This window comes from Scleropages formosus, chromosome 13 (genome assembly GCF_900964775.1).
Source record: "Scleropages formosus chromosome 13, fSclFor1.1, whole genome shotgun sequence".
Lineage (NCBI taxonomy): Eukaryota > Metazoa > Chordata > Actinopteri > Osteoglossiformes > Osteoglossidae > Scleropages > Scleropages formosus.
The window spans coordinates 22,949,646-22,972,895 of NC_041818.1; the positions used below are offsets into that span (position 1 = coordinate 22,949,646).

The window sequence follows — 23,250 nt, forward strand, 5'->3', positions numbered from 1 at the left end:
CCACAGAAAACACAGCCCCAAAATGCCCTCACTTTGGAACTTAACTGATTTGTTGTATTTTTTTTTTTTTTTTTTTTTTCTTTACTCCTGTAAAGTCAAAGAGCAGTGCCGCGTTTTTGGCAGCAGCAGCAGTGCGCGCCGCACATTTCAAAGCGTGTGTTTTTTTTCCTTTTTTGCAATTTTTTGAAAGCGGGAGTCTCGCGGCGAACGCATGCGTATCCTTTTTTAAAACAAACCCCGGCTGCCGTCAATCACGCCCGGCTCCAGCCAATCCCAAAGCGCTCCGTTTTGAAAGCAGATCTGCCCGCTGTGCTTTTATATGGCACCATGGCCTGTGCACCGAGGCACTTTTTTCACCACTACGGTTTACTGCCACAAATCACGGGGGCAAAGTGAGCGACATGGGGACGCGCACGGACTCTCACGAACCCGAGTCTGGTGTGCGCTCCTCCCGCGAGGCGCGCGGTGCGCGCGGAGCTCCACGCGCAGATGATGTACGGCGGGGATAACTGGGGGTGGGGGGGAATGGGGAAGGGGGTGGGGTGGTTTCTAGGTAAAATCCTTCAGCATTAAGATCGGTTGTTGTTTTATTTTTTATTTTTTTAATTTTTTTTTTTTTTTTTTTTTTTTTTTTTTTCCAAATTTTTTTCCTTCCAAGTTCACAGCCAAAACTCACAACAAAACATGACAAGCCTGTCGAGGTTCAGTAGCTGCCCTCTCTCTCGCGCCTACCCCGGGGAGAGCAATACCGAGCCCAGCGTGGTGCTGCCACCTTTGGCAGGGGAGCGCATGGGGCACCCCACTGGCGGTTCCTTAAAACTCTGCCCCTCGCACGATTTACGAGAGTACCCCGAGGCGAGGTCCGGTGCATATGTTGACTGCTTGGTGGCCCATCCTTCACACTCCGGATGCGCCAGTCACCGGTTGCAGCGCGCTTCTAGGGGCATGATCGGTGGAGCCCACCTTTCTGGAGCAGCCATGGCACCAGTCACTGACCAACTGGCACCAAGAGCCGCCCAACATGGCGCCATTGGAAGGTATCGTGACCTCCCCAGCTTTAGGGAAGGCAGGAGCCACGCGTTTTTCGCAGCCTACCAGGAGCAGGCCCACGGCTCGTCCGACGCCACCCGAGACCTGGGCGGTCAGGTGATGCTGGGTCTGCACGAGGACCTTCTGACCCGGGCGCACCCCTACGGCCAGGCTCTGAGCGGCCCAAGGGATCACCACGGCCAACAGTTGGTCACCCAGTTCCTGGGTCTCTACAAACCCCTCAACATGGCAGTGCACCGCGGCGGCGACGCGCTCTTCAGGTACTCCGCGCACCACCCGAGCCCGAAGCGCGAGCTGGCGTGCAGGTGGACGGGCGGCCGCGACGGGGCTGCGAAGGGCACCTGCGCCAGGACCTTCGGGACCATGTATGAGCTGGTCACGCACGTCACCGTGGAGCACGTCGGAGGAGCCGAGCAGTCCGAGTACGTGTGCCACTGGGAGGGCTGCTCGAGGGCAGGGAAGCCCTTCAAAGCCAAGTACAAACTGGTGAACCACGTCAGAGTCCACACGGGGGAAAAGCCGTTCCCGTGCCCGTTCCACGGATGCGAGAAAGTTTTCGCGAGGTCAGAAAACCTCAAGATCCACAAGAGAACGCACACAGGTTGGTGGTAGTAATAATAATAATAATAATAATAATAATAATAATAATAATAATAATAGTGTAATTTGTGAATCTAGAAATTTTATATTTATTCTTTTCCGACAAACGAAAAAAATTTCTCAAGTCTATCGGAATATTTTCTCTCTTTTGTTTTCCGTTTCATAAAATTTATTCAAAACAATTTCACCGAGTAGTTTTATGTTTTAATAAAACGTGTGCTGCTTTCGAGAATAACTTTGATCTCTTTGATAATGCGGTGCTAACGGTTTTAATTAACTTTACGAACGTCCTGAAATAAGTATTTCAAACAAGAAAATTATGCAAATATTCAATGCTCGGACACGTTCGAAAAAAGACTGCGGCACGAGAACTATTTTAAATGACTTTTAAAACAGTTTTTAGACTGTTTTTTTTTTCTCTCCTTGCACGTTTTAATATATAACATCAAGCTAATTTTATTGTTCGGTAGGAGGAAAATAATAAGCGTGTTAGCCGCTCGAAGTTAGGCTTTCATCGCGTGCACGGCTCATTTGGGACAAAGAAAAAAGTTACTGAGAAGTACAGAGAACCACCTCAAAAGAGAGCTCACTGTGACACTGCCTTCCTTGTTCCTCCTTTAATTATTTATAACACTTACAAATGTACAAATTCTTATTTTCAAATAATACATTTTATATCTATTATTAATTCTAGTAGCATTAGCAGTAACCAGTAGTAATGTGAAAGTACCCCCTTCCTCTCTATATATAAATAAAAGTATAAGTACAATGCAGCAAAAAATGCCTTATTTAAAAATATTGTACACGTTCATATAGCCTGGTGTAAGAAAATTATATAACGTAAATTTGTATCAACCGTAAATTTATAGTTACAGCCAACGTATGCCTTGTAAAAAAAGGCCAAACCACAGAACACTCACATCAAAGTGTGACTCTCATCATGTGTACTATATATAGGTTAATAAAACACGTCCCGCGAATCCCCCTCCGTCGTGCTGTCACTCCTCGAGGAGGATGACTAACGCGTCCCTCTCGTGCGCTCGCGGATGGGGATTGACGGCAGGCGCGGCTCTTCCTGCGGCCCCTCCCCCTTCCCCGTCCGGAGTTAAATAAATAAAATAAAGAAATAAATAAATAAGTGCGGGACACCGGAGAGCTGTGACGTAGATGCACGCGGCGCGTTCCAGGCGAGGGGGGCAGAGGCTCCTGCTGCTGTGCAGCGGCTCGCGCCGCAGTAGCGCACGTGAGGCGTGCGCGCGATCGGGACGGCGCCGCTGGTTGCTGCGGCCGCGCAGGACGGCGGCACCGCGAAAAGCTTCTTTTCCCCGTCTTGCTCGGTGTCAGAGAATACAGATGTTTCTTTGGCACACACTTTTAATTTGTGACAAATAAGGAAATATGTCAAAGTACCGCGTCCTCGTAACGAAAACCCATTAACAGTCAGCCCTGATAGTGCGCGCGCACTTGCAGTGTGACTAAAGTGTGTATTGTTCTGCCACTGGCTGGTACAAAGAGCTGCATCCACGATGTGTGCGATGTGAAGGATTAATATGAAATGTAAGTAATGAAATGCTGACTTGCGCTGTGTATGGTAACCCAAGTAATCATTCCAGTTTCGGAGAGCATTCTGGGATGACGGACACCTTTGTGTAGAACTGCGGCACGGATTATTAATGATGTATTGAAAAATAACCCTAGCAACAATTGTCTCACCAGAGCCACAATTTATGCCCATATTTTCAGTTGGACAGCTTTGCTGCTGCTGCCACTGTTAATACTGGGAGATCTGGAAAGATTCCTCGTTTCACTTTTAATTAAAATGTCTTGCAGTTTGGTGGAACATGAGAGGGTATTTGGATCACGTTGAAATACCATAATAACTCGGCGATATGTTTTACGTGTATGTTTTGGCTGGGAATCATGAAAAGGGGTTTGCAGACAGTTTAGTGTGCAGAGGTACACGGAGTGGGAGAAAAGTGTGGATGTGAGGAGTCCTGGGGGAGAACAGACACTGGCTATAGGACATTCGTATTCTATATACGTATTTACTGTTAACGCACTTGTGATGTGTTTGAAATTCAAAACAACGAAGGAAACTCTTGTTAACGTAGAATGAAGAATTATGCCGCCGCCGGGGCCCGAACAACTGGTCCGGTATTCGGGGACCGAATATTACTCAATGAAGGCGTCGGCAAATACTGGGGAGTTAAGCTTTGCATAAAGTTTGCTTTAACTTTTTTTTTTTTCTCTTTTTTTTGGAGGGGTGGTGTTACGCCCATGATGTCAAACTGGCCCTTTTCTGCAGTTGTATTAACGATCACTCTTCCCTCCCTTGCGCCTTCAGGTGAAAAGCCTTTCAAGTGCGAGTTTGAAGGCTGCAACCGCAGATTCGCCAACAGCAGCGACCGGAAGAAGCACTCCCACGTGCACTCCAGCGACAAGCCGTACACGTGCAAGGTGAGGGGGTGCGAGAAGTGCTACACGCACCCCAGCTCGCTCCGCAAGCACATGAAGCTCCACTGCAAGGGCCACGCGGCGGCCGGCGACAGGGGCGTCGACGCAGAGCGCGCGGCCGAGGCCCGCGCGTCCGAGGTAACGGATTACCGCAGCGCCTCCTCGTCCAAAGCCGCGCCCTCGCGAGACTGCCCGTCGCCCGAGGCTCGAGGCGACGCCGCGCGCGCGCCGGGCTTCCACGCGCTCGACGGCGCGCTCGGAATCCCCGCCCAGAGGTCGGCGCCGCTGCTGGAGCCGTTGCTGTTGCAGAGGGCCGACTTTAGGGCCGACTCGGCTCAGTACGCTAGCGGCCACCCGGGCCACACCTTCGTCCAGAATCACAGAACCTTCCATAGCGGCGCGCCCTCTTTCCAAAAGAGTCTCGTGAACGGATGGTACACGTGCCATAACGGCTCGGCGTCCGGCGCGTCCCCCGTGTGAACACACACTCGCCGCGGGCGAGCACGCGGAGCGTGGCGCCCGCGGTGGTCCGTCCGTGCCGTCCGTCAGCGGGACTCGGTGCGAGAAGCCGGAGGAGAAACGGAGGTTTATGGCATGATTGATAGCCGCCGGCCCATCCTCGAGCCGCCTCACGTGACTGGACTGGCTGGGCGCGCGGTCGTGCCGCCGGAGACCGACACGCAGCCCTCATCGGGCGCGCAACACTCTGCTCCTTACCTGCAGTGGGCTCCGTGACTTGTGACAGCTCGTGATCGGGTGTTCACCCCCACACCCCACTCCCACGCACCCTCTCGTTTGGCTTCCTAAGTTTGTGGCATTAGTACATGGCGGCGGGTCCCACTCGCAGCCTAAGTTCGTGTTGTGATGAAGACGCATCATCCTCGCTGTCATACCTTTTTATTACCTTTTATACCTGTATGTGTTTAAACGTGTTTGTGGAAAGGTGGCGAGGGCCACGAGGCGTCCTTGGTTACGCACGTGAGGGCTGGCTGCGCTTGGACCCTGTAAAGAAGGAGGCAGCAGCAGCATCCTGTTTTAAATTAATGTCAACGTTGACAAAACCTCCTGCCTAACATCGTTAAAAACGGGTCGTCTAATTTTTGTTTGGTTTTTGTTTTCTTTTTAAAGCAAGAACATACATGTAGTGAAGTGTAACATGTAAGTGGTGGAAAAGACTGAAAATGTAAATGCGATCATGAATGTAATTTAATGTAGAATATGAAAAATGAGTATAATAAAGTGAAGTTATCTGAAACGTTAACTGCGCGTTTTATATTTTGATGGTTGATTGAAACATTTTTTTCATACATTTATATATACAGTTTATTTATATCACCCGGAACCCTACAGGTACTACAGGTAGATGTGGGCGGGACCACCTTCCTTTGTTTATTGCTCATGCTGCGGTGTGTGTGTCGTCAGGGTGTGACACCCGTCCAATAAGAGAAGGCCCTGCAGACACGTGAGACGCGAGGCTGGGTGGCGCCAGGGTGTGGCACAGGTAAATGCTGATGTGCGGGTGCGACGTGATTCCCAGCCTCATGGGCCCATCCACCCTGTCTCTAGGCGCACGGTCCATGTATTTATATATATCTGTGTGTCACTGGGAGTGAGTGTGTGTGTGTGTGTGTGTGTGTGTGTGTGTGTGTGTCTGTGTATGTCTGAGAGAGATCCTTATTTAGGCTCTGCAAAGAGCACTGGCTACACTTTTCATGATAAGAATTGATATTTAATTAATACCATACTGTATATACTGTAGAATTAATTATGCATACAATATTTCATTAAAGTGCCTCTATTCTCTTTGATGAGGCCTGTGTGTGATTAAGAGCAACGCGGTGGTTCCTGCACTCACTGTTTATATCAGCATTACCACACATTCCACTGAATTACACTCCAGGTTTCCTCGAATGAACTCACCATCTTAATGAATTGTAATTAATTATTTCCGTAGTGAGAGAATCTTTTGCAAATATGTAACACCCCATGTATTTGGTCTGGTTTTTAAAATAGTATTAATTTAAGTCTACCGTGCCCCACTTGACTGCAGAGCACTTGTGTTTAAATAAGAATTTAAACGTGCATTTTTTTTTTTGCCTTTGTAGCTCCTACCTCTGCAAGATAAACAACAGTTGTGCAACTTAATTGATGAATATAAAACGGTAATTATACGGCGAGTGCTTCGATGGCTGAAAAATCATGTTATATTGCTACGCATTTGCTGCGAATATATTTTTAGCAACTGTATAAAACCGCAGCTCCCAATATTCATCCCTCACTTGCAATTAATGTGCATCAGGACATAATTAAGCCAGGAGTTTTAAAAAAATCAAGGGAACATTTCGCGATAATGACAATACTGGAGAGTGTATTGAAATTTTAAAGCCGCATTTTAGTTGTGTTTCAGTTTGACTTTGGTGTGACAGCTCTAATAGTGTGTGTTTTGTCCCATCAGGTTGATATTTATTATTTTTTTAAATTACTGTGCAGTTCCATGCTGTCTTGGCTCAGCGTGGGCCAGGACCGATTGCCGGAACAGGCTGCTAATTGCAGAGGAGGCACCTGGCCGCTTACTGGGGATCACAGGCACACCTGGCCCACATTATGGTGGGATGCGACCTGACAGACAGCTGAAGATGCGCTCAGCCTCCCCTCCCCCCGGTTGGGCTCCCTGTATTAGAGGTCAGAGCACCATTTCCCCCGCGAACCTTCTATTGCTGTTATAGGACTGCCGGCGTGGGCACCGTACACAGGCCTTGGTGGGTCTTAAACACCTGTATCTCAGTTTTTAAAGGCTGCTCTAGCGAGCGTAACTTCAGAGACTTAATTTACGCCGTCGATATGATTTGTTCGCTGTCACCGCATGTTTATTTTAATACAAAGTAAAGAAATAAGCGCATGTTTGCTTGGAAAATAGATGAAGGCCTAAATATAAATAAGTTAATAATTCATATGAAAACTAATACCATATTTATGTTGTATCATGCATCATTAAACGTGATATCCATTTTTGATAATTATGTATGTTTAATTGATTAAGACATAGGTGCTTTTATGCATTGTCTCTAATTGTTCTTCAGAAGTAGGTGTGTGTCAACAGTATTTGACACATGGGCTGTGTTTTGCATCTCCTTGCATAATTTAATGGTCCCCGTATAGTTAACAATAATATGACAACAGCCCTTTCATGTCATTTTATACTTTTTAAGCAGAAATGAAATTCAAAAAAAGCTTTTTTTAATAATTTCTTTTACTCAGCACTTGGGCTGCGGAGTGAATGTGCGGTGAGGCGTATGTGAAACTGGCCGGATCCCATTTGGACTTGGTGAAAATTGTCATCTTTGTTTACATTTATATTGTTCATCGTGCATAGAGAGTGAATCAGCTGGGCGACTTGTCAATATTTTTGTGGTTATCAAAGGGCCGCAAATGTTTTTTTTTTTTTTTTTTTTTCCATTTTGCCTTTTCTCTTGATGTTGCCGCGCGTCCTTCCCTACGAACTCGTGGCTCTTGCTGTTCAAATTTGTCTATCGCAGCTGCCTGAAAATTGCATATTTTTTTTCCCAGGTGGCACAGAAAATAATATTAATCGTCCAAAGTTTCGGCACTCGTTTGGCACTGCCCCCCGCAACCACCCCTCGTAACCACACCCAGCAGTCGTCGTCAGCGTGTACTCGAAATCAGGGAAAATTAGGGAAAATGTCAACAGCTCATCGTAGCTCCATCACCTAACATTGTGTGCTTAACCGGCGCTCCGCATTGCACCCGATGCCATGTGACAAGAGCACACATCTCAGCTGAGACCGTGTGACAGCATGAGAGAGCCAGGACTACAAGGCAGCTTAAGGCTAAAATACTGCAGACCTATAACGTGCAACCTGACAAATACCATTCCAAGTAGTGAATCGACCCTGACGGCATGTTGATGGCTTACTAAAATGTGATAAATGAGAAAAATATTTACGACACCGATTGGTACTATATCACTAGCCGGATAATATCTATAACAGCCGAATGTATGAATATTTTTTTCCGTTTTCATGCGTTTAAATACATTCCACAAATAGGCAATGCGTTCCTAATTATTTTACGCTCTGCTGCTGAGAGTCTGCGGTGAAATTTATGCTTCCTTGTAATACTCGGAGCAAATACGCCTCTCTGCTAGTTTCTCACGTCAATATTTTTTCTCGAAATTTTGCAGTGATGAGGGACCCATCATGATTTCTTCATTATGTCACAGATGTGTGAAGTACTCACCGGATCTGATTTTGTGACACATTATGAATTTGAACCAAAGTAACACGTTGTGCCCGAACGCATAAAAGGTCTCAATTTTTCCACGCACCACAGTCACAAAATGCTTAACAATAAACATATTTCCATTACGTTTTAGCTTCATATGTTTCTGTTTATCATTGGAAACTGCTTTTTTTGAAATTGTTGCACCGAGGTCATTGTTCTTCAGGGTAAAAATATGATTCGACAACAGACGGTAACCGTAACTCATCAGTTTTGTCTTCCTAAACACAGCATGCGGTGTGATTGTTGTGTACCTGGAGTACCACGCTGTTACTGCGGTAATGGTGCCGCCATTTTGGTCGAACCTCGTACGTCTTTTTAAAATCATTTCGTCACCGTTTCTCATATTATAGATACGTGTTTTTGGTCTATAGGCCTCGGCTCCTGGGTTGGGGCACCGCCGCGCTCACGGTCCGACCCGCTGCTTTCTGTTGCTGGGCAAATTTTCGAACGTCAGCCATCCGGACCAGCCTTTGCCGACTTGCTTTGAATCGGGCACCCCCGATAGGGACCCCCTACGACACGGCGGCCCTGGCTATGGCATCGCTTGCCTTTACACATGGTTCCTGCGGTGTTGTCCTGCGAGGCATAATAGGAGGATCAAAATCCGTAGCGCAACACTAAATGCACAGGTCTCTTTGATGCATTTCACACTGCAGCGGAGGAGCTGTTGAACGTGTTGTGTCGCTGTGTTTTGTATGGCGTAAATCATTCATTCAACCCAGATTAACGTGTGGCAAAGGTCATGGTCGCCACTCCGAGATTTACCGCCGCCCTGAGCCGTGGGGCCAGCGTGCTTTGGTAACCCGAACTGTTTGTGTGTTTTGAGAAACCGTAAATTTGTCGCGCACAAAGTTGCCACTGTGATCCGGGGTAGCTAACGCTTAGAAGCGGCTTCTAAAGCAGATGGTTCCGCGTCGATCTTTGGGTCGGGGAGCCGAAAGGGGGGCTTCGCCGGTCACGGATCGGCACCGCGACCGCGGGAGAGCGGACCGGGAAGACACGACTCCCCGGGACTGAAGGAGACCGCTGGCTGCTGCAGCTTCAGCTTCTTCGCGTCGCCTCCACTTGGCTCGGTCTGCGTTGCCGTCGTCATCTGTGAGGTTCGCAGACACGTTCGAGAAGAATTAGTTGCGCAGGAAACACTCCAGAACACTGGCAGTGTGCATGTTTTGCCAGAACAGAACATCTGAATACCTGCAAAATAGATTTTCTATTTCTATTCCTGATGCCTATCGTAGCCTCGCATTCCGTTCTTTACCCCCGACTGTAGGGCCCCGCCCTGCCTCCCCCACCTCGCTCTTTGATATCATCTTTAGCATGAGACGACCGAACCTCTCTTTTCTCCGCCAGTTGTCCTCCCTTCCCGCAGTGTTCTTTCTGCCTAGCAACAGGAGTCAGTCGGCTTTGTTTCACTGTGTTTTACAGGGCTTCGCTTCGTAAACTCCCCCCCCGGCCCATCCGCCTGGGAATCGCTTTATAGGCTATGTGCTCGCCGAGCTCTCCCGAGTGCCCTCTGCCCCCCTCTAGGACTCCCACCGTGGCCGGATCCCCGCTACTCGCGTGCGTGGCCAACCGCCTCTTAGCGGCAAACGGCGAGCGAGGCGCTTGTTGCCCGGGCAGCTCAGGATCCCTTGCCCCGCGCGGCATTCGCTCCTCCCGCTTTTGCCTCATCCCTTGCTGCTGAGAAAGTGCTGCTGTGGTAGAAGGCAGGGGCGGGGCTCCGGGGATGCTGATATTGGAGGGGGTGGTTTTGGGGGGGGAGGGGGGTGTTGCGCAAATTGCAAATGGAGTGTGATCTTATTTGGATTCCTGGCTTCTTCTACCCTCCCAGGGTCAGGCCAGGAGCGCTTTTACTCCCTCACTTGATTCCTTTTCATCCGCCATGCCCCCACCCTTCTCCTTCTACCATCTCATCTCGTGCTCTCCTGCAGCTCTGGGGCATCTTCTCCCCCTGACTTCTGTGGGCGACCCTCTAATACCCCGTCTGCCGGCCTCCTCGGACCCCGGTCCACCTCGGCTCCGAATCGCAACCCCCTTTTCTGCCTTTCTACCCCTTCCAAACAGGTGCCGCGGCTCACCTTCAACAGCCCGCCGCGCCGTGCCGAACCCCACTCCCCAACGGCGCTTGTCCACTGAAAGACCCCCTCCCCCATCTTGTTATTGGCAGCCATCGCAGGCTGAACCTCCGCAGATGCGGCCTCGCCTCTGCGTCTCACGCACGCCCGAATGTGCCTTTCGAGCGGAGGGCAGATGCACACGAGGACCGTGCTGTTAGACAGCTGGAAGCACGGGGGGTAACGGCGCACACTTCAGACGCAGATGCAGAAGGTGAAAAGTAGCTGATGATGTGGTGGAACACGGGGAAGGAGCCACCGGGATGAAACGGCGGTGCCAGAACAAACAGTAGCCAAATGCTCGTTTAATTGAGTCCTTTGCCGTCTTGTATGTTTTCCGTTTCCTCGAGGTAATTTGTTATCGCCGGTGTCCTCGAGGAATCTATTAGATGTGGTGCTCGTCTGACAACTTGACACAATTAAGAAGCTCTGGAATAACAAAAAAAAACAACAGCGATAACAAAACAAACGCGGGCGAGCAGGCCGAGGATTCGCGCCGCACGATCCGAGGACGCGTCCCGTCGTATTTCGCGGCGACGGGAAGCGGCGGATGCGGCGACACCAAAGCGGAGGAGCTCGGAGCCGGGGAGGTGGCGTCTCGTACGGCTCCGCGCTCGGATCCGCAACCGGCCTCCCGCGCGACTCCTCTGGCGCCGCCGCTTATTAAAACGCCCCCCTGCCAACTTGCAGGACTGTGGCTTGTGCCGGAGACGTAAACGCACATTAAACGCAACTTAAACGTAACTTAAATAGAAGGGATGTTTAGGCTTCCTGTTGCCGGATTTTTCTCCCCCCCCCCCCCAAGCACCCTCCAGCTGCCGACAGCGACAGAGCGAAAGAGAGAGGGAAGGAAGGAGGAGAAGCCCCGCCCTTTTTCCTTACGTCAGGTGTTTTTTTTCCCCTTCTGTTTTGCCCCCCACCCTCCGCCCTTTCTCTTTTGAAGCATCTGTGGCTCTGCAATGTGCCCCTGTGGACAAAGTTGTTTAAAAAGGCAGCTTTTGCACAGCGCCTGCACGTGCTCCTCCAACCCCTCCCCTCCGCCAGAAGTGTCGCCGACAGGTTTTGATGATTTGGTGCACAGGCCGCCTGGATTTCTCACGGGGCTCTTCCGAGCCATCGGGCCTGGACGTGCCGTGCGGCGGCGGGTCGGCAACGGGCCTCGGGAGCGCCGTGCCACGGGAGGGACGGAGGTTAAGGGTGCTCGGAGCGACAAACAAACAAGGCGGCACCAACGTAGCAGAACTCGTAGTCGGGCGGTGGGGTCGCAGCCCGCCTCAGCTCCATCTGTTGTGCCAGCAACTCCTCCCACCCCCATGTGGACAGCAGAACATCTCTCCCTGCCGTCGGAGGGCCTGGCGGCTTCCCTTGGCTGGGACCTCGGCGCGGGGCCCCCTCTCGTCCCGCAGGCAGAAGCGGCGGCTCCTGCCCCTTCCCCCTCCTCTCGTCTGATCTGCCATCCAGACCGCCATCATTAGACATCAGCCCAAACTGGTGTCTTCAATGTCCTCCACGTCTGGGCAGCTGGCAGCATTTGGTTCTTTGAGGAGCCAGATGAGTGGGCTACAGAAGCAGATTTTTTTTTTGTATGACTCAATTTATTTTTGGCTGGTTATTACGATTTAAGATATTACGCTTTATTTTTTTAATGCCTGTGCTTAATGATTTATGTTATAGGGAATGGATGTTGAGCGCTTTTAAAAGCGCTTTGATCAGAACGCCTAAAGGGAAGAGACCCTCAGATATGACAAATACTGTACCAGGAGACCTCAAGTGCCTGTTGTCTCTGCTGGCCTTCTGTGGCATCACATTTCATTAGGAACAATTTGTGTCTGTTCGTAGATACGGCATTTTAATTTTTCAAATGAAATCCTCAAATCTGCTCTTTTGAGGCAGAGCTCAAATGCGCAATCGCATTGATCAGGGTCCAGGGTATTTCAAAGCAGCGTCTAATCACGAGTATTTAATTTTATCTGCAGCAGGTTGTGTTTGGACCGAGGAAGGGAGAGGGGTGTGAGCGTGAGTGTGTGTGTGTGTGTGTGTGTGTGTGTGTGTGTGTGTGTGTGTGTGTGTATGTATGGGAGTTAACGCTGTGTGTAACCAAGCCCTTGAACTGAACATCTGAAAGAAAGATGCCATTTCTGATCGAGTCCCTCCACTGAAGTCTGTCTGTCTTTCTGTGTCGACGCGCCCGCGACCCAACTAAGCGAGCGCGCTCCTCACACGACGGCGCTCGGCCACGCCAAACGTAATACGCGTGCGTTCGGCCTGCGGTGCCACGGTTCACAAAACAACAAGCGACGATCACGATGGGTCGCCTTGGCTATTTAACCCCTTAGCGTAACAACTGCACTTCTGGGCAAAAACACACAGTGGTGGTTCCCAGACAGGAATGGAGGGCGGATGGGTGAGGTGGTGGGAGTTGCGATTGGGGTAATAGAGACCGGAACCAAGGAATTCCCTCGAGGCTGTTTCAATTACTTTCGGGCAGCTTCTCCCCCACCGATGAGATGCCTTTAAGACCATGACATTAACGGCAGTGACATTAATGCACCGGAGGCTCCACTGTACGCCACAGCAGTCCGTGTTTAAAGGTGACGGGGGGACCCCCATGGGGAGGATGGAAGACGTACCTCAAACACATTTCTCTGTTTGTTTTCGACTGCCCCCCCATCCTTGACCTTGCAACCCCTCCAAGGATGGCTAAGAAATAGACAAGACGACGTGCTTAACTTCCGACAGGCGTTAGGAAAGACAGATGCAGCAAACAGCGTTGGACGTGTGGAGGTGAGAGTCGTGCTGAGAGGTGCGTCGCCGATGGTAATAACACAGTCGCCTGTAACGCTCCAGGGCTTCGAACCGTGCTGTTTGGTCGCACTACGCATCCTTGTTGATCCAAAACATAGACGGCACAGAGTTTACTCATGTCCTCACACTTCCTGAACGCTTCATATGGCTACGAAACACAGACGCGGATTAAGAGACTGTGGAGAAACCTAAAATATATGAAACGTACTAATGCGTGACATGTATATACCGTGGAGAGAGTTCTAGAAAATGCAAAACTTCACATCATCGTGGACCACATATATAATAAATTAAAATACAGTTCACACAGAATATTAAACTGTAGTAGAAATATGTGATTACACATAGTACACAGTGTATGTAAATGTAACCACTATTAACCAGATCTGTTATGTGTCATGCTGCTTATAATTAATAAGTAAATATGAACAAGAGTTGGTTCGGCTTCACTTCTTGCTGGAGAGCGTTAGCGGATTTCAGTCAGTCATCGTGTGGTGTCGTTGGGTGTGGTGGACAGAGGTGTGCGTGTGTGTGTGTGTGTGTGTGTGTGTGTGTGTGTGTGTGTGTGTGTGTGTGTGTGTGAGTGTGTAAGATACCTCGTCATTCACCAGGATGAGAACATCAGGGAGACGATCGCTGTCATGGCTGGTCAGTCTGTAATGAGCAGGTAGCGGCGCCGGAGAGGGAACATCGAACTCTGGAGACCCCTTCCTCTCACACGGGAACCGAGCAGTAAGAACCCAGGCAGATTTCCTTCTGCCATGTTAACGCCGGCTCGACGGAACTGCCATCGCGACCCAACGATATGACCTTCGGCAGGTTTCCTTGTTTTCGTTATGCTTTCGCATTCCAGCTAAGGTGGCCTCTCGCTCGGCGAAACGAAAGCTATCCGCTGCGCTCCAAATTTTTTTCCCGAACAAACAGAAATATATATTTTTAAACATTTTAGCAGTTGCGATGTGAGCGAATTAGAGCTAATTATATTCCCTATCACCCCAGCCCCTTTGTTCTTAACGGTTGGTACCGCCAAGATTGATCCACGTCTTCGAAATCAAAGAGCGCTGTTTATCCGGGAGCGGATGGACCCTGTGATTCCTTTTCCAGTCCTTAATTAATAAAGCCTTGTGCCTGAAGTATTGATGTTGTAGCAAAGAAAAAAAATAGTTTAAAAAGCCATGCGCTTTATGTGAAACCCCTTAGCCCATTATCGGACCGGGATATGGTCGGTGTAATTAGCACGTTGAACCCCGGCTCCCCTCCTCTCCCGCCCAAGTTAGCATGCGTCCACAGCACTCTTGTGGTGCACGTCACGTGTGATGTTTCAGCGTGATGCGGGGCCATGTGCTCTAGGTGGGGTGAGTTGGGGGGTAGGGTAGGGTAGGGTGGGGGTGGCGGGGACAGCCTTTCAAATGGTTAAATCAGGAAATAAATAAATAAGCGTGGCTCACTGCCAATGAAAATTCATTAAGCGAAATAAAGATGTGAAAAATCCCTTTTGGCCTGACAGATACCAGGCCACTGCAGATCCTTGCTGTGTTTGAATGAAAAGCTACACCAGGGGGAGGAACTAACAAAATGAAGGTTAGGACTGCGCTGTCTTTTTTGAAGCTCATTATTGTTTCATGACTGGATTTTTTTTTTTGTTCACCCCCTTCTCTCTGTGAGCTCAAATACCCACTTTGTTGGGGAACGAATCGCTCAGAGACACACACACACACACACCGGCTTGCCCGTGTCCCTTCCTCCTCTTCGGCTAGCGCCATTGGAAGTGGGCGTCTTGCGCGCCCTGCTGCCTGAATGCTAATGCTAATACCTTCGTTTGAAATGCTCACCTGGCCCCGGTGAGAGGCGCTACACAGTGGTGATGCCCCGGGGCCCGAACACCGAGCCAGGTCACCATAGATACCGAGCCTTAGGAACTCCACGGCTCCAGGCAAGGTAAGAGGAACTGGCAAATGATGACATGTGGCTGGTTGGTAATGCAACACCACTACTCACCAGAGTCTACTCTACTACTCTAGATGCGTTCGTGCTTTATCTTACTGTTAAAGAGCACATACTGAGTATCAAAGCAAAGCAACAAAGAGTCCTAAAGCCATCAGCAACTGAGTTGCTTTCTCGCCCCAACGATTTTCTTTCCAGTGAGCCAAATGAAACTCAACATGACTTCAATATACAGTGATTTACTTGACAATTGTGACTAAAGTACAATGCAGTAATGGCGTCTCAGATGTACAGCGTGCCCAAGTTCATTAGCTAGCTAAATACAGTAGGGGTGGGGGGTGGCATTAGAGGAACCAGCAGGTAGATGGCAATTGTGCAGTTTAGCTCCTTGCGGTGCACCGAGTCCCAGGAGCTGACAGAACCTTGCCGATGGAACAATACCACAAAGCACTTGTCTCTTGTGGAGTTTTAAGCGCTCCATTGTAAAAACGATCCCTGTTTTTCGGTTCGGCTGCGTCTCCCGGCCACTGTGGTCTCGGCGCGCATTAGAGCCTCGGCGCGGCTGATGTTGACGGCTCTGACCGTGCCGCACTAGCATCTGATCGCATCTCCAGTCACTGGCGTCTTAGCACACGAGATCTATTGGACAGGCAACTGTTGACATTAATGAGGCTGGTGTGCGAGAGTGTGAAGGCACTGAATTTCGATCGCTTAAAACAGACTGTGGTAATTAATGTTCTGAGCCCTCTTTCTCCCCAAACGATTTTCTTAATGGCAGTCGTTTTCTTTAGATCTGTTGTTAGTAATGCAGATTTTAGGCTTTGTTTTTCCCTTTCCTTCCTATTCTTTATTTCAAAGGTTGCTTTGACCCACATATTTCATTGCGAAAAAATACCAAAGAAATGCTCGCAGGGTTTATATTTTGATATCCTAAGCCAGAAAAGAGAATGAAAGTGTGTTGCATAGTCTCAATCCGCAGAACTACGGGTTGTGAGAAAGTGTAGCACAGAAGATAGTGCAGTGGTTAAAGAACTTCAAACCATTAGATCATAAATCAGAAATGCTTTTATACATATACAGGCATATGAATATTTTGTGTGACGCTTTAAGCTTGTTGTGCCGCTTTGAACGAGGGGGTATTTTATAACCCTGGATGTTGGTGACCACAGGGGTTAGTGGCCAAAGAGTGAGGCTCGTGTGACCAGCTGCACACCTCAGGAAGGACTCCGGTGTTGCCGTCCCTAGAAAGACGCCCAAAACTGAACAAACACCTAGGTGTGAAGTTATGTGTTCAGCACTTTGTAACCCAACAGGTTAATGTTGAGAAAAGCAATAAAAAAACAGAAGAATGTCAACAGAGCAAGACACAATGTCGCGTATCCACCTCATTTACAACACGCAAGCAAAATGCAGGCATGAAACCTTGTTTTTTTTTTTTAGTTTTTATCAATGGGTTAAGAACTGTCCCACAGAAGTTGGAAAACTGAGGTAGAAGTAAAATAAAAATACATGCCCCAGCACTGCATTAATATGCAGCGAAATGGCTTAGAATGATTAAAAGGCTCAGGCACGTGACAAGTTATCAAAACAAGAAATAAACTTCCTGGATTAAAATTCCATCTTTAATTGGATAGATGAAAGAAGCAATTAGTTGCACTTGAGTTTTTGAATGTCTCTTCTTCCTCAATTCTTCTTTTCCTTCGGTAATGGGGAGGAAAATATAGTATGTTTTTTAACGTGCTGCTTTGATTTATTTTTACATTGGGTTACAAAATAATTGTATTTATTTGTTTATTTATTTTTATGCGTCACCGTCTTTTGATCTCAATTTATTCCACGCTCCAAATGAACGCACATGTCTGTGGAATGGCAGGCAAAATTCTGAGATAAAAGGGGATATCGAACATGATTCGTAACTTTGCAGGTATCTGCTTTGTGCATTACCCAGCGGGAGGACAGTAGTATCAGTGTAGACAAGCACTTAGCGGCCTTAGTCGAAGGGAAGAGCTTTGTGAAGAAGAAAGCGAAACAACAGCAATATAATAGTTAACAATTTTTTCTTTTTTGCTTAGTATGCATTTTTCCCCAAAGTTTTGGGAGAAAATGGTTTGAAGTTCAGATTACACAGCTCAATTTTTCACTGAAGCCTCTGTCTTTCTAAACATGGGTTCTTAATTTGGGGTCCATGGGCCCCTTGGGGGACTTTGGTTGGGCTTCAGGGGGACCCTGAAGGACAGACATCTATATTCTATTTGAAGGTAATCAACTTTTAGTACATTAAATAAAATTCAACATGTTCTCCAAGTTTATTTATGGACATTTTGCTACTGGGGTCCTCAGCTTTCATTGGGTCCTTAAAGAGGTCTGCAGCCCGGAAAAGGGCAAGAACCTCTTTTCTTAAGGGGTACGACATTATGGTACTTCCTTGGACTTCAACCTTGGTTTCTTCAGTCCCAACTTGAGCTCCATACGATGCTACCAAGATAAACTTGCAAAAGCCCAAGTATTTCCTTTTCGAAAGATATTCAAATACCTACCCTTGTCCTTAAGACTTAAAGCATCTCTCATCTATGTTAGGCGCTCAGAGATTGGTCTTCTAATGTCGTTTCAAAGATATCGTCCCTGGAATAGAGCTAAAAGAGTTCCAGCGGCAAGAGATTGTGAAAATTAAAAGGGATCCCTTTGTAAGAGAAGTTAAATGAGATAGAGGAGGAACAGCAGGAAACGTAGCGCTTAAGGAACTGGAGAGTGTGATCCACAATATTTATAATATGCAATATGAGGAAGAGGAAACTATTGATAAACTTTAGAAAAGGTTGCATAGGCTCTCTTAAATTTTTATGGCCAGAATATTCCAAGCTCTTCTTGAGTACATGTATAAAAAGTGCAAACAATGTAAGTCGCTGTGTACAAAAAGTGACATGTAATCCTGGTACTGCTGAGAAGAGTCTGCAGTGTTGCATTTTGTTTGCCGAATGGTTGGACGCCGGAGGGTCAGTATTCCCCGTCGTAATTGGCTGGGAACACACTTCCTTTGCCAAAGCATGTCTAGTTCCCACGGCAGACTGCCTGCGGATTGACCTGTCTGGTACTTTGCGGATGCCTCTGGGCTTGCAGTTTGGGATCAGCTTCTCGCCCCACATCTACAGTGTCCATGCTACTGCTATCAACAGGCTCAGTGCTAGGAACTGGTGTATGTGCGTGTGTGTGCGGCATGACTAGTATTTGAACACCCTACAACGGTCCGGGGTGGATTTTGGTGTCCGTAGGCCCTAAGCTCTTTCAACTCAGAAATGTGCAAAAGAGGTTTGAACGCCAATTGAATTACGGTCCATTGACACGATGCACTTTAAACTACTCCGAAGCTCAACCACGTGATTGCGCGAGAAGCCGAGGAAAGGAACTCTCTTAGGAAACACCAAGAAATTCTCTAATTAAAGTTTTTGAAATGTAATTTTCAAGTTTCAGTTGTATTAAATTTGTGTCTCGCCATCGTTTTTTCCGCTTTTAAATTTTTCCCCAACTTCATAGGTCCTAAAAATTTTGTAAGCCCTGGGCACTGTGCCCACAGGACCTAATGGCAAATCCCACGCAGATGACAATGAGGTTATAACAGTGAGCTGGCAGACCAGAGCTGTTGCATTGCCCACCCATGGTATGGAGAGAGCTGCGTACCTCCCAGTGCTCACCTTGTGCATTCAGAGGTTTATAAGCTTCAGGATGCAGCTGCAGTGCTTTTCTGGAGAAAACACCAGCATCCATCTCCTCAGGCTTCAAATCTTTATTGCCAGCCACAGCTGGTTTTCTCTCTCTCTTCTCTCCGGCGCTGTTTTATGATTCATGCACAAATCTGCGCTTACCACGCATATGACTACTCAATTAATTGTTGTTTTCTTAAGTACAGCCATTGGTGGTTGGAATATTAAATAGCTGGCATTGTGCAGGTTGTGGTTCCTGCTGATGCCAAACGTCGCCACTGCCAAATACTGGCTGAGATTCAGTCAAACCGCCATAGCATTTGTCCTTAACTCCGACTAACAGATTCATGCATTTGTTTCTCAGACTTAAGAAAAAAAAAAATGGAACGGAGATTGTGATTTTTTTTTCATCGCTACCCAACTTTCGTAGCCAAATTTAAAACAAATACATTCACAGTTATCCATTACATATTAATTAGAGTAACTGTGATACGTTAATGTTACAAGTGAGTTCAAACCATTAGCTGGCAGGCGACTGACATTTAATGTCTTTTCACTTAATGTTTATGTTACTAAGTAACATCTCTGTTCCTGAATGAAGGATGTCGCAAGTTCTGAAACCGGCTGACGCAAAATGTCACCACCGCCAAGCGTTGGCTGAGAGCGAGCTGCCATGAGATTCGTCCTTCCCGTCTCATTTCGATTAAAATGTTCTCATTGAAATTTACATAATTGTGTGACTCATATACACCTGGCACCCAAACCGCTAGAGGTAACGATGACAGTGCAGGTCTTATAGAAATAAAGATGAACTTTTATTTACGTTTATTCATTTAGCTGACGCTTTTCTCCAAAGCGACTTACAACGTTAGGTTCGTACACTAAGCTACATACGGCGGTTTTTACTCGTTCGTACAGCCGGGTGATTTTTACTGCATCAGTTCAACGTGAGCACTGAAGTGACACCGCCGCAGGAATCGAACCCTGCTCTTTCAAATGCAAGGTGACGGCCTTAACCGCTACGCCACCCGCTGCCTATTTTGTACAAAACATACTAGTTGTGCTAAATATACTGGAGTCCAATAACAGAGTCACACAGGTTTTGCTGAATAATACAGAAGCCATGAGCTCAATATTCTGAAAAGGCGTTTTTATTATTGGTAATAAAGACACAACCCCTCTATTAAAGGGCGAATAATGCAATTTACTGCCGTTTGGCTGCTTCATCACTGGTTAATAAAGAACTATATAAATGGATATCAGCGTGTTGTTACTGCAAATATTTGCAAACCAAAGGGCTGAGCCGAGGCCGCCTCTCGCAGCGATCGCAGCGCCACGTGCGCGCAGCGGAGACGCCAACGGTTTGTCGTCCTTTCGGCCATAGCGGCGACTCCGCACGCTCCATGTGAGGCCCGGGGGGGTCCCCGCCTGCGAGCTGGAAACAGGAGCGTGTTTGTTATTCCAGGTGATGGATGTGGGGAAAGGAGGGGGATACAAACGCACACGGTGCGTCCGGCCATCCGGCCGTCCGGCCATCCTTCCTTCCTTCCTTCCTTCCCTCTCTCCGCCTCACCCATTCTTCCTCCGCCACTTTACTTAAAGCCTCTGGGACTCCGAGACACTTGAGGACTAACTGGTTTCAGCCTTTTTTTTTGTTCTGTTTTTACGACCTGGTCTTTTCCACTCGTTTATAGGTTGGACGAGCTTTGTCACAAGCGCACTATTTATTTAATACAACCGTAGCGCGAGCAGGGCGGCTACGAAGCGAAGGCGCGATTCGTCTTTTTCTTCGCGCTCAAGAAGCGGGCGCGCGCACAACAGCAAACGGGGACCTTTCCAAGCGCAGAAAGTAAATTCTTTTGAAGTGGAACTAATCATCTGAGGGATGGTTCTCGTTGTCCTAACAACGCAGCTGAATTGGAATGAGCCTCCGTTTTTTTTGTGCAAGATATGTTTTCTTTCTTTCATTCAGAACTGATGATGATAGTAGTTTCACGGCCTGTCCTCGCGCATTGTGCGCGCGAACTTCTTTGTCGGCAAGTCTTTTTGCCCGGAGACGGCGAACGCACGGCGGGTGACTCCTGCGTCGTGACGTCAGCGCCGGCCCTCTGTCTCGCGCTCTTTGCGCTTTTGAACAGCGACGCGCTGAAAAGAAGGTGATGTCAGTCCGAGTGCGACCGCAGCACCTTTTTATTTTTTTTTTGTCGTTCCCCAAGCAAACATGCGAATAATAAAATGTTAAGTCGCTTGGGCATCTTTTGATCAACACCTGCCCCGACGCAAGGTTTTGTAAATATATATGAAAAAGTGATGCGTCCATGCAGTTTCTCGTTTCCTCTTAGATTTTGTCGCGTGGGTCATTGTTATTATAATTATTTTATGTTTCAAAAAGGAAAAATCAGTGCAGTAGGCCTACTCCTGTTTCAGTGCTTATTGTACGATATTTAGGAACATTTTGTCAGTCCATTTCTATAAAAACAGGAGCTAAATGGTTAAAAAATAATTATAAAGTAACTCTAATTCTGATAACTTGCCTTTTTTTCTTTTGCTTTTACCGCAGTTTAACATGATTCATTGCTAATATGAGGACAAATTATCATTAACTTCCAGTATTAAACTTACATTAATAGATCAGTTCGACTTTTTTCTACATAAAGATGTTTTTCCATTCTATGTAATCTGACAATTCTGAAGTTCTCATTTCTCTGTAACAAGAATGCAAGTTCGGTGAAACTGAAACTGAACATAAAAATTGAGGGTGTAATTTCAAATGCGGATAGTTTTGAGTTTACATGCCTGATATATTGAACATATTACATTACAAGGATGACAAAAACATTGATCAATTGGGATGCGACACCAGTGATGGCTCTCAGCCTCGCCGTGATGAATTCTGAGTTCTGTTGACCGTTGCTCCTTCATTCGTTGCCTTCTCTTTTCACTCTTGGATGGTGTTGTTGTTTATTTGTGATTTTCTCTTCAAAATGTAATCTCAGTTTTTTTTCCTGCTTGCCAACTTCCTTTTCAGCTCTTTCAAAACCCGACTTTCAGCTACGTCGCTTTACTGTAACTCCGCCTTCTTCCCCTTCGCCATCCCTTTGTCCCTTCCCTTTTTTCCTCGGTTCACAGTCAATAAACACAATAAATATTCGTAGCACTTCCTTTGAACAGCCCTCGATTACGTAATGTTTACATAAGGCCTGCAAAATTGTTTCATAACCCCATCTAAAAATTCAGACAAATTGTATGTAAACAACTTGAAAAGGTTTTGAAGTGCACAAGTGTACCTGGAAATTAATGTAACACACTGATTTCCAATGAGCTGTATGCGGTGATTTAAATTACAGTGTTGAGTGGGAGTGAGTCTTCTGATCCTCTCCTTATTTCACACTCAGGGTGTCATCAGTAAACTCAGATAGACAGATAGATAGATAGATAGATAGATATTTTAGAAACTTTCACATGAGAAATTTAAGCTGCGTTTGTTGTCTTTCAGGCCACAGCTCCTACATTTCACCTTAAGGGTACAAGCTGGAACTTTGGTAGCATCACAAAAATTGCGAAAAAGCAATTGATGATTATCCCTTTAACTCCCTGACTCACAGCACTGACCTTGAAGTGTGCGGTTTGCTGTCTGGAGCTGCTGGCGGGGGTCAAAACTCTCTGTTCTGCCCGAGGTCTCTCTCTGTATGGCGCCCGACTGATCCGCCACTTTCTTTCTTTTCTGCAGAACTTAATTTCTCCATATCTGACAAAGTTTTCGCACAGAACATGCTTAAGGTCTAGTATTCCTTGTCTGGTTTTACTTTTTCATTAATTTATCTGAAGCTTTTCGCCAAAGTGACTTGTAGCGTCTGGTTCTTATATCAGTTATTTAGCCATTTGTTCATCTGTGTAATTTTTACTGTATTAATTCAGAGTAAACACCTCGATCACGGTGACTACCGAGAGTGGAGAGGGGATTTAAAGTCATGTCCTTTGATTACAAGTCACTGGTTCTAACCACTACGCCCCCTGCTGCCCCTAAGCTTCTTTATTTTCATGTATTTTTATTACTGCTATTACTGACATTTCACTGTCACTGACAACATGGTAAAACATCTGGTTTCTTCTTGAAATCTTCAACCATCTTAATTTCGAGGTTGTAGAACATGTGGAAAGTATGAATCATGTTTCATGAGTTAAAATGGAAAATCCCCTTGTTATAAATAAGTGACACCGCTGACAGTTTCGTATTTGACACTGCATTTGTCTCCAAGTTTTAGTGAAACTCATGAGAAAAC

The 23,250-nt window shown here is 47.2% G+C and overlaps 1 protein-coding gene across 1 annotated transcript; it reads left to right on the forward strand.

The window, feature by feature from the left end:
• The first annotated feature begins 646 nt into the window (after positions 1–646).
• On the forward strand, positions 647–5,292 carry zic6 (zic family member 6). The gene is made up of 2 exons (XM_029257435.1): positions 647–1,651; positions 3,995–5,292. Exons 1-2 carry the CDS (start codon positions 685–687, stop codon positions 4,582–4,584), a joined length of 1,557 nt encoding a protein of 518 aa, XP_029113268.1. The 5' UTR covers positions 647–684; the 3' UTR covers positions 4,585–5,292.
• The last annotated feature ends 17,958 nt before the right edge of the window (positions 5,293–23,250 follow it).

Bases quoted from the DNA above. Each gene is read 5' to 3' on its own strand.
- zic6 (XM_029257435.1), top strand. From the start codon at position 685: ATGACAAGCCTGTCGAGGTTCAGTAGCTGCCCTCTCTCTCGCGCCTAC. The intron at 1,652-3,994 runs GTTGGTGGTAGT...TTGCGCCTTCAG, and splicing joins CCACAAGAGAACGCACACAG to GTGAAAAGCCTTTCAAGTGC.